We start from the raw sequence: 18,470 nt of genomic DNA, 5'->3' as shown, positions 1-18,470 counted from the left end.
ATGTCACCTCTTTTCTATTTTTCCTTAGTTCTGTTGCAGAATCATAAGGACTCAAAACATTAACTGTGTTCCTCTCCGCAGATGCTGTCAGACCTGCTGAGTTTTTCCAGGTATTTTTGTTTTTGTTTTGGATTTCCAGCATCCGCAGTTTTTTGCTTTTATCTTAGAATCCTGGCAAACCTGTGTTCCACTCCAAAACATGTTAGTGGCATTTTGCATAGAATGAGTATTAAATGTTGCATTTCCTTTTATAGAAGCACCCAATGCATCAAGTCTGCGAATAGTAAGAATGGCCAAAACAGCTGGGAGTGTGATGGGTGGCGATGAAGTCTTTCTGCTCTGTGATAAAGTTCAAAAAGGTAAACAATCTCATAATTTAATTAACCTTTCAAATTGCCTTTAATTTTCTTTCATATATCTTTAAAACTGATTATTGATTGCTCATTCTGATGATATCAGATGGAAATGTTATTGTTTGATAGGTTATTTCTTACTTTTTAAACTTCAGCATGTAAGTTGAAACAAATCATTGGACCAAATCTTCTGGTCTCTGAATTGTCAACTGAAGATGAGTTTTGGGACTCTGTGGAAATCCTGACACACAGACCTATGTGAGAATTGCCCAAAAAGTTTCAACTTCTGATGGGCAATTCCCCTGTACCCCAGGATGCTCCATAAATATCTTGTGAGTGAGAGTTGGAGACTTTGCATAGTTCCACGGTACTTAGCTGGACAGTTACCCAGAAAATGCCAGACAGGTTAAAACCTAGTCTAACATTTGGATACCTACACAACTGACCCCACCTCCTATCCCCTCTGACCCTCCGACTACCCCTTGACAACCTGACTATACCCCTGACTACCCAACAATCCCCTGATCATACCTGGCTACCCTCAAACCACCTGACTACACCTCAACCTGACAACCTACTGACCTGATTGTCCCTCCCAACCACTCGACTATACCCCTTCCAACCACCCAACCACACCCCTGACCCGACTATCCCCTGACTTGACTATCCCTCCCAACAAACTACCCACCCTTGACCATCCCCCAACTATCTCCCCAATCACCCTGACTTCCCACAACCCAACCTGACTACCATTCCCAACTACCCGACTACCCCTGACCTGCCTACCGCTCCCAACCAGTGTACTACCCTCCCAGCCTGACCCAACTACCTCCATGATCTGACTAGCTCCCCCCCTCCAACCACCACCAACTACCCTCTCATCCATCCGACTAACACCCTGACCTAACTACCAAATCACTCACCTACCCCGAACCCCTACCCACTTGCCCACCTCGCCAAATCCACCTCCCCCTGCCCACCTACTCCCTAACCACTTACCCACCTAACTCACTTACTCACCTCAACCACCTACCTCTCCTCCTCAATTACCCATCTCACCCACCTACCTTTTCTCCTCACTTACCCACCTCACCCATCTATCCATTCACCCACTTATTCACTCACCTATTCACCCACTAACCCATTCATTAACATTAGGGCTAGACCTTTAAACTCACCAAAAAGCAGCTTGTGCCATAAAAAGGGGACATGTCCTGTCTTCCCGAACTCTACTATGCTCTGATGGAGTTCCCCATTTCTGTGAAAGTCAGGATTGGAAGGTCCCAGAAGAAAGGCAAAGGAGCATTGAGTCGGGGGAATTTACAAATGCATGGGCAATCTGACTATCATTGCCCCTGCTTAGAAGATCCAGGCCAATATCTTTTTATTAGTATGCAATTAAGGAACTTATAATTATCAAAGTTTGGATTATTATGTTTTCTTCTTCAGATGATATTCAGGTACGTTTCTACCAAGAAGATGAGAGTGGTCACATTTGGGAGTCATTTGGAAAATTCGGTGCTGCGGATGTTCACAGACAGGTAGACACCTCAAAATGTTTCACAGCTGGCAAAAACTTGACACTAGTTCAAATTAATATTAAGATGAAATGAAACAGTTTCAATTTAGCAGGAGGATGATGTGGATTTTAAATTCAGTGTTAAGCTATTAATCATGAGAGCTCCCTAGTCATTTTTTTCATGTCCAATACAAAGAATCAGTTCCACAGGCAATTCCAAGTTTCCAAGGAATTGAAATGTGAATTTATATGTGAGGTAGCCTCAGTGGTACCATGCCTGAGATAAACAATTAATACCTTATGTTGCAGATAATCTCACCGGGGTTTAATAAAAGATAACTCGCATTCACCTATTCTGTCTGGTTGACAAGTAATAGCCTGAGAGAATGTATATTGCAGGGAATAAACTACAAACCAGTTTTTTTTAAGAATTAAGATTAAGTAAAACATTGAGCAAATCCAGCAGATTTTAGAGCCATAGAGGTCTACAGCACAGAAAAAGGCCCTTCGGCCCATCGAGTCTGCACCAGTCAAACAAGTACCTAACAATTCTAATCCCATTTTCCAGCACTAGGCCCATAGTCTTGTATGCCATGGCATCACAAGTGCACATCCAAATACTTCTTAAAGGTTATGAGGGTTTCTGCCTCTACCACCCTTTCAGTCAGTGAGTTCCAGATTCCCACCACCCTCTGGGTGAAAAATGTTTTCCTCACATCCCCTCTAAACCTCCTGCTCTTACCTTAAATTTATGCCCCCTGGTTATTGATCCCTCCACCAAGGGGAAAAGTTCCTTCCTGTCTACCCTATCTATGCCCCTCATAGTTTTATACACCTCAATCATGTCCCCCTCAATCTCCTCTGCTCTGGGGAAAATAACCCTGGTCTATCCAATCTCTCTTCATAACTAAAATTCTCCAGTCCAGGCAACATCCTGGTAAATCTCCTCTGCAATCACATCCTTCCAAAATGCGGATCCCAGAACTGCATGCAATACTCTAGCTGTGGACTAACCAGCATTTTATACAGTTTCAGCATAACCTCCCTGCTCTTACATGCTATGCCTTGGCTAATAAAGGCAAGTATCCCACATGCCTTCTTAACCACCTTATCTACCTGTCCCACTACCTTAAGGTACCGGTGAACATGCGCACCAAGGTCCCTCTGATCCTCGATACTTCCCAGGGTCCTACCATTCATCATTTATTCCCGTGCCTTGTTTGTCCCACCTAAGTGCATCACCTCACACTTATCTGGATGAAATTCCATTTGCCATTGATCAGCCCAACTGACCAGCCCATCTATATCCTCCTGTAGTCTAAGGCTATCCTCTTCATTATTTACCACCCCACCAATTTTCATGTCATCCACGAACCTACTGATCAACCCTCCTACATCGTTTATATCTAAATCGTTTATATGTACCACAAACAGCAAGGGACCCAACACTGATCCCTGTGGAAATCCACTGGACACAGGCATCCAGTCACAAAAACATCCCTCGACCATCACCCTCTGCTTCCTGTCACTCAGCCAATTCTGGATCTAATTTGCCAAATTGCCTTGGATCTCATGGGCTCTTACCTTCATTATCAGTCTCCCATGCGGGACCTTTTCAAAAGCCTTGCTGAAGTCCAAGTAGACTACATCAAATGCATTGCCCTCATCTACACGCCTGGTCACCCCTACGAAAAATTCAATCAAATTGATCAGATATGACTTCCCCTTAACAAAACCATGCTGACTGTCCTTGATTAATCCCTGCCTCTCCAAGTGGAGATTAATTCTGTCTCTCAGAATTGCTTCCAATAGTTTTCCCACCTTAATAGATAGAGAGCACTTTATCCATTGGATAACATATTCTAATGCATCTAATTCACAGACTTTCATAATGCTGGTCAATTTAGTGGTCACTTACCTTTTAAGAACAAAGCCTTATCATCAATCACTGCATTAAAAACATATTGAATTTATCATACAGCATTACATTATGACATGTGAAGTTGTCAACACCTATTGCATCTACCTGTGAAAAGGTTCCTGACTCCAGATCAGGATTCTCCCATTGTTCACAATACCCCTGAGCTCACGTATACCACACCACCTTCAGAGCAGGCCGAACTCCATGAATATTGCAGTGAATCTAAAAGGCTCATTCCCACAAGGTCAGAAGTGCTGCGTATGGGCTCATAAACTGTCCCCATTGCCGCACCACTCAAAATTGCCAGTGATGGGAATGGGGGAGAGACTTTCAAATGCTGGACCAGCCCACCTCTTTTTCAGCCTGCTTGACTTGATTTTGTCCTGCATCAGCATGGGAAAATCCAGCCCCTTATGGATGCAGTAAATTTGGGCACAAATTTCCATCTTCAGGTTGGGCTCGTAGAGTTGGGAGATTTCCCAACTTGGTGAACCCAACCTTTAAAAATGTCCACCCGCAGGTCGGATTTTCAGTTTGGAGGGTGATCTGAAATAAGAGTGGGGTAAGCTACCCCAAAACAAGTGTGGAGAATGCCGGGTGCAGAGGCAGGCTGAGCGCAAGGCCTGCCTCTGTGCTTCGGCACTGTAGTTAACTTTTTATAAAGTAACAAACAGAATACATCCCTCCAGCCCTCACCCTCACCCCCTCCAAACAATCTCTATGCCCCATCTATGCCAACCCATACCCCACCCAGTCCCACATGGCCACCATACCCCCATGCCAACTTAGTACCAAGTCATGCCAACCCATACTCCTCACCCACCACCCTTTGCCTTTACCCCCTCCATGTCACCTCACCTACTGTCCTTTGACACTTCCTGGACAGCTGGACAGTTCAAATGAGTTTGTGCATAAAAAGTGCATAATCATGTTTAATTCTAACAATCCCAAAGGGTGCCTATCCTCTCCCAAAGGGTACCTTACTCTCCAAAGTGGTACCCAAACTATCCAAAGAATCCACCAAGTTCAGACCTCCTCTTACCTGGTCTACTCTTCGCACTCCGGGATTCATGCAGCTAGGGTTCAAAAGTCTCACTTCAGTGGAGGCAGCAGATGATGTAAATGGTCAGCTGCCTCTGCGAATTGTACATGCACAAACCCCGGCCCAGCTCCAGATTCTCCCCCAAGAAGATGGGAAATGCCGAGTTCAGGGAGAGACTTAAAATTTTCGTCCATTTTCAGGATTTTCACCACAACAGTGAGCCTCTCCATCATGGTGAAATCCAGGCCTTAGTATCATAGAATCATAGAATAATACAACACAGAGGAAGCCAACAGCTTCTGTTAAGTCTGCACGGGCCCTTTCAAAGAACAATCGAGTTAGTCCCACCTCTTGGCTCTTTGCCCATATCCCTGTTTTGTTTTCTCCTTCAAGTATTTATCCAATTTCCTTTAGAAGGCTGCAATTGAATCTACATACATCACCCTATCAGGCATTACATTCCAAATCCTAAACACTTAATATATGTAAAAGTTTTTGCTTACGTTCCGTCAAATTCTTTGACCAATCACCTTAAATCTGTGCCTTCTGATTATCAACCCTTCAGCCACTGGAAACAATTTCTCTTTATTTACTCAATGTAAACCATCATGATTTTAAACACTTCTATTAAATCTCCTCTTAGCCTTTTTTGCTCTAAGGAAAACAACCCAACTTCTCAAGTCTATCCATGTAATTGTAATTCCTCAACCCTACAATCATTAAAAAATATGCTTTTCTTAGCAATACTTGTCCCAAGATGATCTTTATCCTTTCTCATGTACTTGTATCATTAATATTAATATCCTGTGTTACCCAGCAATCCCTAAAATTTATTTATTCTCTTTTTAATCAATACAAGACCAATATATCTTGTTGCATATTGATGGCTATAGATTTTTCAATGATGTAGCGAACCAACATTTGTTCAATTTTGAGGAATGTGCTATGATTTAGAAATCATTTCACTTAAAATCAAGTGGCTTGATATCAGATATTGAATCTATTAATACCTGTAAAGACAAAATAGCAAATTTATAGGCAAATTAGATTAAATGCCCTTTCAATTCAGTGTGCTCTATTTGCTCTTGATAGTGATTCTATTCACAGTCATGTGCGCTTATATTTAGATTGTTCTAAGAGAGTATTGCAAATTACAAAATTCTTTATGTTTTTCAGTTTGCTATTGTTTTCAAGACGCCAAAATATTTTGACATTCACATTGCAAAACCTGTCTCAGTGTTTGTCCAGTTACGGAGACGCTCTGATGGTGAAACCAGTCAACCCAAACCATTTATATATTACCCACATACAAAGAGTAAGTATTCTTAGGCTATAGTCCTGCTTTCCTACTGTTAATTGCAGTTCTTAAATAACTGACAAATTGTATATAGAATTTGATATTCTATGTCATTTTACTTGTGAATTGCTGCATGTGAATAATGTATAAAGCATATAAAGTTTAATTTCTGCAGTTTCCACATAAGACTGTTGACTTTCTACCTTTTATGAGCTGCTCTATTAATCTTCCTTTGGCCATTGTAGATCATGTACCGTTTATGGCTTTCATTAATAACCAGCTATCAGAAGCTGCACACTTCAGCATTTCTCTACAAGATAGAGCACCTCACCACAGTGAGGTGCTGTAACTAATTGCTTAGCCTTTAAGCAATCTTGTTTGAAGAAATGTAATGCATTTGGGTAACAGACAGACTTGGAATTGGAACCTGACTGATTTGAAGCATCTACATTAACTAGCCACTTTCCAGTAATACTGTTGGCTGACAGAAAACAAGGATCTACTCTTTGTCTTCTCCAAATAAACCATTTCACGAACGCCAAGAACCAACAAAATAAAAGAATGATGTTTTCACTGGGGAGAATTATCCCCATGTTGGGCAGGCTGAGCGGGAGCAGGCGTGGACCCAATTGTTGCCCGCAATTGGGTCCGTGCTGCCATTTTACGCAGGCCGGCCAATTAAAACCTGCCCAGCATATTTCTCGACTCCGAAGGATAGCAGGAGTGGGAGGGCAGTGGCAGACGTGCACAGACTGCCGGGTCCAATGTGACCCGGAGGCCTGTTTAAATGAAGGCCTGACAGCCTTTGCAAGGCTGCTTACAATGGCCAGAAGAAGAACACAGCAGAGGGCTACTGTGCATCACACAAGTCCGGAGGGTAGGCCAGCAGGGTAGTATGCCCCACGTTTCTCAGATGAGTGCCTAGCTGCCCTCCTGGAGGAGGTGGCAACTCAGCAGGATGTCCTGATTCCGAGGGACGGAAGGCGGAGGCCTCCCCAAATGTGTGTGGGAAGAGGTGGCCGAGAGTGTGAGCTCCCATGATGTGGTGCGGTGCACAAAGGCCCTGTGCCATAAAAGACTCAACAACCTCCTGTGCTCGGGAACGGTGAGTACCATGTTGGCTGAGGTCACTTAACGCAGCTGTCACCCTTTTCCCATACCCCCCCTCTCTCCCCGCAACTCTGAGTACAGTAACGGCATTGAATACTTCACGGCATGTTTCCCTCGCTGGGTGGGCCAGCAGATATTGCCCATGCCTAGTTCACGCTGAGAGGGTTGAGCTAGGATGGGTTCTGCACCCGCAGCATGTGTGACACTGACACCCAGAGTATAGGATGTGGGTGAAACACAAGGATCTGGACCTAGGTATAGTGCTGGAACCGGGAAACATGTCAAAGTCAGGGTGCTAACATGCTGGGAGCGGAGCTTCCAGATGGCAGGGCACCAATCCATCTGCTGGTCTTTGCGCTCCATATGCTTGTACCACCTTGCTTAGCAAAGTTACACCTTGTGGTGCCACATGTGAAAGAGGCAGCATTTGGGCAAGGGTGGAGTCAGCCCTGGCTTCTTTGCGTGAGTGTGCAGCAGCTGCGGGGTAACAAAGAACTGGAGTCCTGCGATGTCCCACTTTGGTTGGGGTGGCAGGGATGTGGTGGGAATCCAGGTACAGGCTGGACTAATCAATGCTCCTCTCTCCTTGTTGGGAGAAGACTGCACACAATTCCACAGAGCGGATGCAGACTGGCGTAGGCCAGCTTCAGTTGGCGACCCTGACACCTTTTGAGCAGCAGGCCATGGATCTGGAGAGGCGCCATGCCCTCAGGTCCACCGGTGGCAGTGAGGCTGGGGTGCCACAGGGAGATATGTTTGGTGGGCACTCAGGTCATTATATGTGTCCCAAAGACCATGGCACTGCTGAATGCTCAATGATTGAAGTTTGCAACATGGGTTGACCATTGATAATGGAAGGATGAGCGCATAATGATACGGGGGACCAGCATGCAAAGTGGCATTGTCTGCACTGTAACTAATCAAATGCCCTTGTTCTTCCTTTCAGCATCACCAGAGCAGGGCCGAGAGGAGGAGACAGAGGGGCCACCTCTCACATCTGAGGGCCCAGAGGAAATCCACTCACCAGCGTCATACCATATCTGCCAGGCAGGCACCAATGCAGTTACTAGCACCTCGGTGGGAATTAGATCTTCGGCTAGTGTCCTGGGGCACGGCGGAGAGGGCACTTCACACTCACTTAAGGTGCTGGCAGAAACAGAGACAGTCGGAGGATTGCTGGGGACCAGGCATATACTTAGTCGGTGGCTGATGATGTGCCTCTGGAGTCATCCTTGAGGCAGCAAATGCTGGAAGTGCAGCAGGGTGTGTGGGAGGATCTGGCAGAGATACATGAGGCTATGTGTGGCACGGTGCCCGTGCATGAGGAGTCCACGCGGAGCATCACTGATGCATTGAGCCTCATAGCCGAGCACCATGCTTCCTCCGTGAAGAGAGTGGTGACTCTTATGGAGAAGCTCTTCCTGGAGAACAATCAGGGCCTCCTGGGGTTGCACTCGGACATGTAAGCCCTCACACGGAATTGACCTCAGCTGGTCATTGCCTGTGTGGGAGATGGTTTGGGCACCAAGTATCCCAACTCGGTGCCCGTCCATCTACAGTGAGCAGGGAGGTCTGAAGCGACCTCATGTCGGCGCAGCAGCTGCCTGGTGTCTTGGGCAGCTTTTGGGGCACTCCAGATGAGGGCAGTAGCTCCTCTGTCCCTCTGCCAGTGACCGGGGCATCCGATGAGGCTGCGGTAACGGGGTGATGCCAGCTGTGGAACTGGCCAGTCCCTCCCAGACGGGGCCATCAAAGGCTCCACAGGCCAGACGACTTCTGCCAAGGTCATCGAGGCCAACAGGACAGCACTTTGAGCTGCCTCAGATGCCAGTGGCAGTGAGGGGACAGCACCTAGATGTAGCACCCATAAGCATAAATTTAAGGCACCTTAGGCACACCACAGGTTTCTCACTGGTGCTTTTATGTTGGCCCTTAGTAGTTTATTGAAGACTTGGTGTGATGTGCAAACCTTTTTTTTTGGTTTATGAAGTTACATTTGTTCTCTCAATAAATTTTGATATGTTGCCATGCCTCAGAGTGATTCCTTACTTCTGCAAATGGATGGGAGCCCATGATATTATGAATAAGTTGTTTGACATTGAGATTTATTGACAAAGGCCTTAGTTAATGTTACTATCCAGGCAGATTTACTCAGGTATCGAGTATGGATCCTTCAGCCCTGGCGTGTGTTGAAGGTCCATCTGTGGTGGGCTCACTGAAGGTTCTTTGGATTAAAGCCTCCTGGGTATCCCTGCCTCCCTGGAGGATGCCCGGGTCAGTGTCTACCCCCTCAAAGTTCTCTTGTTCGTGCTCATCCTCAGACTCACTACTGGACTCATCGTGTGCATCCGGAGCAACTGCGTCTGCGCCTTCCTTCTACACTACATCACCCCTTTCCAGCACCAGATTGTGGAGAGCGCAGCATGCAACCACTATCAGTGACACATGATCTGGGGGGGTATTGGAGTACGCCCCCTGAGTGGTCCAGACATTGGAAGCGCATCTTGAGAAGACCGACGATTCTCTCCACCACAGCCCTTTTGGAGGCGTGGCTCCTATTGTACCACTGCTCAGCCTCTGTTCTTGGATGGCAGTGAGGCGTCATGAGCCACCTTCTGAGGGGATAGCCCTTGTCACTGAGGAGCCATCCATCCAGCCGAAGCGGAGCACCGAAGAGCCTTGGCACCTGGGAGTGTCTGAGTATGTAAGCGTTGTGGGAGCTGCCTAGGTACCTTGCACAGACTTGAAGAATCTGCAGCTTATGATCACACACTATCTGCACGTTCATGGAGTGGAAGCCCTTCCTGTTGATGAAGGCACCGGGCTCACCTGCTGGCGCCTTGATGGCCACCTGTGTGCAGTCTATGGCACCCTGGATGCAGGGGAAACCAGCAATGGCTGCAAAGCCTCTGGCTCTGTCTGTCTGGCTGGCCTCGTTCCAGCGGTAGCGGATGAAGGTCAATGCGCTCCTGAATAGAGCATCTGTCACCTGCTGGACACAAGTATGAACAGCTGATTGGGAGACTCCGCAAAGATCACCCACCAACCCCTAGAAAGAGCCGGTGGCATAGAAGTTGAGGGCAGCTCTGACCTTTAGCGCCACTGGCATGGGATGCCCACCCACACAGTTAGCGGAGATCTCAGGGCCTAGCACCTGTCAAATGGAGGTGACTCTTCCTTGAGAGACGGAGCCTCCTTTGGCACTGCACCTTAGACATATTGAGTTAGCTGCTTCGCCGTCTATATCCTGACAGCAGGTTAGTGGTGTCTTCTGCAGCATCTTCCATCTTGGACTTCCTGCTGGCTCTGCACCCCTTGTGCCTGCACCTCTCCTCCCAAAGGTGGCTCCCCTGGAGGCTGAATGTGGATTCCTAGTCTCCTACCCCTTCCGGCCCTCCCTTCCTCCTCAGAGGAGGTGCCTCCAGTGGAGAGCACAGCTCCCATTCCCAGGCTAAGGGAAGGCTTCCTGAAAGCTGCAGGCCCCAAAAATGATATTTACTGTAGAGTCCTGACCTGAAGGCTTTTACTCCTGTCCAAGCAGCTGGTATGAGTTTTGAAGTATTCCTGCTCACGCCAGCAAGTATCAGTAACTTTCACAATTAAATACCTGACAGATAACATTTGTGACCCCACTCACCCCTCTTATCCCACCCGAGGATGAGGTTTAAACAAGTGTCTCCTACCCGCCTGCCTGTTGCGCCCATGCGACGTCCTGAGGATCACATGAGCTCTGAAAAATTGCAATCAATTGCTGCTTCAAGGGCCTTAAGTACATAAATAATTAATGGTGGGCGCGCATCTGAGATCATCACACGCCCACCCACTTAAATATCGCGTTGGAGCGCAGTGATGTCAAGACGCTCACCCGACGTCACCACTCGTCATTTTATGCATCAGCGTGCGGGGCCCGCCGCCGAACACCAACGTGAAAATTCTGGCCATTATCACATTAGAAAGTAGGTCCGATAGACAATACAAAGTTATACCTCTTAAATCATTCCCAGTGTAAAGAGACTTGTCAATTAAAAGTTCAGATGGTTAAATGCAATTTTATTTTCAGCTGAGGGTGAATATTTATTCATTTTTGTGGGACCTTTAGTTGGACGTAAAAATGTCTTTTAGTGTCAGATACTAAACAAATCAAATTAGTAAATGGGGCAATTTGATGACTGATAAACAAATAAGCAATATATGGAAATGTCAATGGGTTTAGGTATTTTATATAGCTTAACCTGGTGTTCCTATTATCAGTTGTTAAAAATTATTACATTCTAGCCCTTGCATTATCTATCACACATCTAAGGTGGATTTTTAACTTTCATCTGTGGCAAATAAAAAGCGTGATAGCGAATTGTCCATCCAATTTTTGTTTCAATATAAAAGAAACTCAGGCACAGTATAAAAGGGGCAGTCAATTCACCATCATGTAAGTTTTGCCCAGTGCTAGAAGTTAAAAATACTACTCCTAATGAGATTTGATAACTTCTTGTTTTTTTCCTTTTATTGCTTTGATTTCTTTATTCCTTCACTTATCTAAACAAAGAACAAATTCAGAAAAATGGCACAAAGTATTTCCTAACTGCTCAGATAATCTTGAGGACACAGCAGAAGGTCATTGGGAAGTATATAGTGATGGCCTGGGAAGGGGTGAGTAAATAGACAAAGGCCAGAATCTTCGGCTCGGCGAGCAGGGGTGGGGCCCGCTCGCCAATGCGTAAAATGACGCACGGTGACGTCGGACGTGTGTCCTGACGTCACCGCACATCATTCCGATTTTCAGATCGGCAGGCACACACCGGAGTGGGCTGCGTGCCCACCAGACTGTCAAAGACCAATTAGGGCCTGCCGACGTAAAATGACGGCACGCAGCCGATCTAGGCGGCGAGAGACTGTGCGGCCGCTCCTGCCCAAACCCCCCCCCCACCCCCGACAGGGAGAAAATTGTCCCCAAAAGCAGTGAAGTAACAATTCAGTGAGAACATACCCTAGTATTTTGGGAGCTTGCTGAATCCACCATTCTCAACCAAACATCTAATTTCTGGAGAGCCTAGTTCCATTCGTATTATAGCCAGAGAAGCAATTGCAATGGCTTCTCTTCCTGCTGCCACATCATTACCTTTAATATCCGCCAAGGATCTATCCTTGGCCCCTCCTACTTCTCATGTACATGATGCCTCTCGATGACTTTATCCGAAAGCACAACATTGATTTTCATGGGCAGAACCTTAGGGGACTCCACCAACAAGTTTGAAGGTGGGCGTGGGGACAGGAGAGGGGAATTCTGTAAAATTCTCCAGACGGCCTTTCTACCACCCTCCTGCCCGCCCCCAAATTATCTAATATTATGGCATGTGGGCAAGGTGAAGGGAAGCCCGCCTGCCCCCGCCCCAATTGAAGCCCTTAAGCGACCAATTAATCGCCGCTTAAGGGCTGCTTCCCTCCCCAGATGTAATGTGGAAGCTGGCAGGGGGTGTTCAGGGACAGGAGGGAAGCCCAGTAGGTTATATTGCTTGGGCCTCGGGTGGGATTGGAGGGCACGCCATTATGGGTCCCCTTTTGAAATTGGGCACCCCTCTCCAAGGTCTGGGGCCCCTGGGTGCTCTCTCTCCCATCTTGCCCTCAAAGCATGACCAACCCCCCCCCCCCCCACCACCACCACCTCCACCCCCACCCCCACTCCCCCTGGGACTCCCTTCCTCTCCTTGCCATGAAACCCCACACTTGGCTCCATCCTGGGGCGCCAGCACTTTGACTGGTGGGACTACTTGTAGTCCCGGTGGCATTGCTGAGACTACAGAACTGCCATTAGATTGGCTGGCAGCTCTCTGAGATGGGACTTCCACTCAAGGGAGGGCAGAAATCCCACCTGAAGCCAATTAACGCTCCTTCCCATGATTGGAAAAATTCTGTCCCATATGTACACTGATGATACCTAGCTCTATCTCACCATCATCTCGCTTGACTCCTCCACTGTTGCTAAACTGTAAGATTTATGTTTGGTTCGGACTCGACAAAAGAGTCAACCGTGAGATCATTGATTTATAACAAGTTGGAAAGATTCATTGGCCAGAATCGTTGGCCCAGCGAGCGGGGGAGGGCCCAGTGAGCGGGGGAGGGCCCAGCGAGCAGGGGAGGCTCACCAACGCACGGTGACGTCAGGCGTGTGTTCCGACGTCACCGTACGTCATTCCGATTTTCAGTTCAGCAGGCGCACAGCCAACTCTGGTGGAGTTGCACCCACCGAACTGTCAAAGGCCCATTAAAGCCATTTAAAAACTAATTAAACCACTTAACATAACTGCCCATCCAACCTTAAGGTTGACAGGCAGGCGAAGAGCCCAAGTGGCCTTTGGCATTTTTTATGAAACCTCGTCCATGGACGGGATGAGGTTTCATGAATCGTTTATGAGAGAAATAAAGATTTTCACACAGAATCACAGTGCAGAAGAGGCCCTTCGGTCCATCGAGTTTGCGCCAGACATGTCCCAGCTCATGTGACACTTTCACATGAGGGGACATGTCCTAAATTTTTGTTTTAGTTATTAAAAGTTTTGAAACTCAAACTGATCTCCCTGCGGCAGCTCTGTGTCTCAAGGAGATTTCTGCGCTCTTTTGAGCACATGACTCAGCCTACTCCCCCTGCCCGCACAGGGAGTGCTCAGCGCTTCCGGGTGCGCGTCAGGCTCGGTGAGCCTTAATTGGCCCACCCACATAAAATGGCGGTGCGCAGCCGATCGTGAGCGGTGATCAGCTGCATGACCCCCCGCACCGCTCCCACCCCCCCCACCCCCCCCCCCCCACCCCGGCGAGGAGAAAATTCTCCCCATTACGTATAGAAGTATAAAACTTAACAAACTAGGCTGTAATTGTTAGGTTTAGACAGGCTTTACCTCTCATTTCAAAGTTGGAAGCAGAGCATACAGACTGATCAGACTTCTCCTTCTCGTAACTTCTAGTTCGTAGTTCCTGTGCCATCAATAGGCTGTCTTCAGTGGTTTTCTTTTTCTCTGTCTAGAAAACCTGATCAGGAGGGTCTCTTTTATCTCTAGTTGTAGTTTTGTTGCCTTTAGTATATTAAATGCTGCTGATGTTTGCAGCTGTATTATTGCAGTGCCAGAATCCTTTTTCAGTTACTTTATCACACAGCACGGTTGCTGATAGCTGCTGCCATCAGGACCAGTAATGACAGTCCCATGATATATTTGATTAGGAAAGACTTTAAATCTATAATGAGCAAATGCTGTCACCCAAAGGAACAAGTAAAAGTATGATTCCCTTAATTTTGTGACAGTTCACCATGCCACCATTATTTGAAGGATGAGGCTGACTGTATATCTTGTTACACAGGGAGCTAGCATACCCACTGCCTCCCTGGCTAATGATCCCATTGAATTCTGGTACAATTACCATGCTGAAGCAGATTCCAATGTTTAAACACATTGGACAGAATTTTAATTGCCAAGGGGAGGCAAGCATGGGGTTAAATCCCCAAAAAACTATGCTGTATTAGAAACATGACATGATCCCAGCCCCTGTAAAGTTGCTGGGAAATACATTCAAATATTCAAGCAGGTAATTAACTTTGAATTTAACATTGCATTCTGACTTTAACAGCCAACACATGGGTTTCCAAGACTTCTGCATCTTGCCAGGGTTAATGAGGTAAATTCACAACAGAAAGTGCTTCTCCAGTGGAACTGACAGGCTGAGAAGCATTCAAACAATATCCCCATCCTCAGTGATGAGGGAGCTCAGTACATCAGTGCAAAAGATAAGGCTGATGCATGTGCTACAATGCTCAGCCAGAAAAGCCGAGTGGATGATCCATCTCAGCGTCTTCCAGAGGTCCCCAGCATCACAGATGCCAGTCTTCAGCCAATTCGATTCACTCCATGTGATATCAAGAAACGGCTGAAGGCACTGGATGCTGCAAAGGCTATGTGCCCTGACAATATTCCGGCAATAGTACTGAAGACTTGTGCTCTAGAACATGCTGTTCCCCTAGCCAATTCCAACCCTGTTCCAATACAGCTGCAACACTGGCATCTACCCAGCTATGTGGAAAATTGCCCAGGTATGTCCTGTACACAAAAAGCAGGACAAAACCAACCTAACACATTACCGCCCCATCAGTCGACTCCCCATCATCAGTAAAATAATGGAAGGGGTCATCAACAGTGCTATCAAGCGGCACTTGCTTAGCAATAACCTGCTCACTGACACGCAGTTTGGCCCAGGTCAGCTCATGACCTCATTACAGCCTTGGTTCAAATATGGACAAAAGAGCTGAACTCCTGAGGTGAGGTGAGAGTCACTGCCCTTGACATCAAGGCTGCATTTGTCAGAATGTGGCATCAAGGAGCCCTAGCAGAATTGAAGTAAATGGGAATCGGGGAAAACTCTCCACTGGTTGGAGTCATACCTAGCACAAAGGAAGATGGATTTGGTTGTTGGAGGTCAGTCACCTCAGATTCAGGACATCACAGGGAATTAGAAGGACAAGGGCAGCAGATAGATGGGAACACCACCACTTGGAAGTTCCCTTCCAAGTCACTCACCATCCTGACTTGGAAATATATCACCATTCCTTCAGTGCGGCTGGGTCAAAATCCTGGAACTCCCTGTCGGAGATTAATCACACCGAGGCATCATTTCATACAATAGAAACCCCATTTATTACTTGTGCACAAGGGAGACAGTACAATGAGAGCTACTGTACTGTCTCGAAGCAGAATCCGCGCAGACTTGTTAAAAGCATTTTCACAGTCAATCAGTAGATTTTGTACAAACCTATCTGCTTATTTGCATAAGTTAACCGACCAATCCATGTTCCAGTAAATTTCCATTTCCCTCACAACAGATGTTTGGTTACACAGTTGCTTATCACAACCCTGATTACATTTGGTCTGAGAAAGAACAAAATGGAATGTCTCAGGACTCATCCTACAACTGTGGTCAGACAAGATGGTATTGTTTCTCAAGGTTGGAGTATTTTTCTCTTAGGCCTAGGCATATAATTCAACTTCTCCATTAACCCTTCCAGCACCAAATGGGTTCTCTGCAGTTGCCTAGGCCACCACACTTTTATCCTAAAAGGACAATCCACTGCCCTTAGCCAAGTTCTATGTATCCTAGTTGCCGGGCTTCATCCTCAGTGGGGTCCTGATTCCTGAGGAGAGGGAAGGAATGTATAGCTGGATTGCCTCCAGGACTCTGGAGGTTCTGTAGTCGGTAGACAGAACGGATGCAGCAGAGGACGAGCTGGATAACTACATACAGAACAATGAGTAGGGCAAGACAACATATTTGAGGAAGGTTTTAAAAAGGCCCCCAAGCCACCTGCCGATGTTAGGGAGCGACCCCCACCAGTCAAAGGATTTTTCCTGGGCAACTGCACGGAAGAGGCACACCTGGTCCTGAATGAAATGTATATTACTCTCAATCCTCTGTTCCTTGTTAACGTAGAAACAACATGTTTCATTAATAGCCACACAGATCCCCCCCACCCCCCCAACCACTGCGCTGCTAGCAGGAAGTCCAGGGCCATACGGTTCTGGAGGACAACCTTGGAAAGGGACTTAGCTTCCAACTGCAAACTCTGAATGGCGTCAACGGTCTCATTCTCAATAAGTTCCATTGTAGCGGAAATATTAATAATGGCCTTTTCCAGCTCCCTAGACCTGGGATGAGGGCTCGGACAAACTTGTGGAATCCGGTGTTACGGGTAACAAGCAGGTTCCAGGTCAATTGTTTATGATGCCTCACAGGCAATGGTTGTGGTGAGAGTGGATGGTAAGATGTTCAACCCCAAAGGCCTCAGGGACAATATAACCAATGGTGCAGGTGCCCGCCCAATCGATAGGGAGGGTTTTGTGCGCCCTGTTTCCACAAAGCCAGAATGAGCCATTGCAGACAAGGGTAGGATACCAATAAGTGGAATTTTGTCAAAAGTTAAGCCACTTCCAGACAAAAGAAGAACTTTTCTGGGCATACCAGTGGATGCGGCAGGTCTGACTGAGCTGCAATGCTCGCGGGGCCAGTAAGTCGGGGCAACCAGATAGGTTTTTGTAATTGCAAGGCCCAGATTCTTCAGTGTAGCAGCCATTAGAGGTCCAAGTGGAGGTGGAATTATTTGAGGTGAGATTTATGATCGTTGGCAATCACACCCATTCACGTTAAAGTATGTGAGATTGGCCTCAATTCTCGGGACCTGCGAAAGACATACCATCTCATTGGCCTTGCACTCCCAAAAGGTGGTCATAGGACCAGACTGGTTGTGGAACCGAAATCGACCCTCCTGGTAGTCATAATTAGCAAGGTAGGCACAGGAACCCAAAGGCAATTCACCCATCCGAGTACTACCCTTGGTATAATTTCTCCTGACACATAGACAGGCTGGCCCCTTAACAACCACAAAGGTGGGCTCCCGTCTCCACATGGGTGTTTGATGAATGAGGGCTCCTGTATTCCCTGGGGCCATGTGGAATCTGAGGGGAAAGCCAGAAAATGCATCTCTGAGGAGGAGCGGTTAACAGGAAAATGAGTACAAATCCAATATTTAGTTCGATTGACTTGCGAGGCAACAGCTTGCATTCGTTGAACTGCAGAATTGGTAGTCCATGCCCCCGCAAGGACCATGCAGGACAGGATCCAGATCAGAGTCCGGATTCTGACGGCTCAGTCAAGGTACCTGCTCAAGCACTTTCGTCCAAGGCTAGCATCCGCTTGACGTGCGAGGCATGGATCCACAAATGTAGTCCTTCAACCTTCACGGCTGTATGGGTGGTGAGCAGGACTTGGAATGGTCCCTCCCATCAAAGTTCCAAACAGTTCTTTCTCCTGAAGGTCTTAACTAGGACTAGGTCCCCGGGCTGGTATTGATGGCAATCTTCAATGGTGGGCTTTTTCTGAGCTTCTACTACCTGTGTATGCAAGCTTTTGAGAGAATTAGTAAGCGCTATATAGTAGGTAATCATCCCCTCATCCATAGCATGGATGCCCATTTCCCTAGCAGACAAAGGTGGGGCCACTGGTAGGCACATATGACGTCCCATTACAACTTCGGAAGGAGAAAGGGAGGTGGATGGTTAGAGTGAGAGCGCATAGTCATAAGCGCCAATGTTAGAGCTTCAGGCCATTTCAAACCGGTTTCTTCACATAATTTAGCTAGTTTGTTTTTCAGAATACCATTTTGTCTTTCCATCATCTCAGTAGACTGGGGGTGGTAT

General features: G+C 46.9%; 1 protein-coding gene across 1 annotated transcript in view; it reads left to right on the top strand.

The window, feature by feature from the left end:
* LOC121281436 (nuclear factor NF-kappa-B p105 subunit-like) overlaps nt 1-16,314 on the top strand; it is a 68,492-nt gene extending 52,178 nt beyond the window's left edge. The window contains exons 11-14 of the mRNA XM_041194381.1: nt 255-359; nt 1,803-1,894; nt 6,012-6,150; nt 16,286-16,314. Coding sequence (XP_041050315.1) covers nt 255-359; nt 1,803-1,894; nt 6,012-6,150; nt 16,286-16,314 — 365 coding nt within the window. The remainder of the gene's footprint in view (nt 1-254; nt 360-1,802; nt 1,895-6,011; nt 6,151-16,285) is intronic.
* Nucleotides 16,315-18,470: the final 2,156 nt, after the last annotated feature.

Source organism: Carcharodon carcharias, chromosome 8 (genome assembly GCF_017639515.1).
Source record: "Carcharodon carcharias isolate sCarCar2 chromosome 8, sCarCar2.pri, whole genome shotgun sequence".
NCBI lineage: Eukaryota > Metazoa > Chordata > Chondrichthyes > Lamniformes > Lamnidae > Carcharodon > Carcharodon carcharias.
Note: the sequence above shows the minus strand (reverse complement) of the source record. Positions and strands in the feature narration are given on the sequence as shown.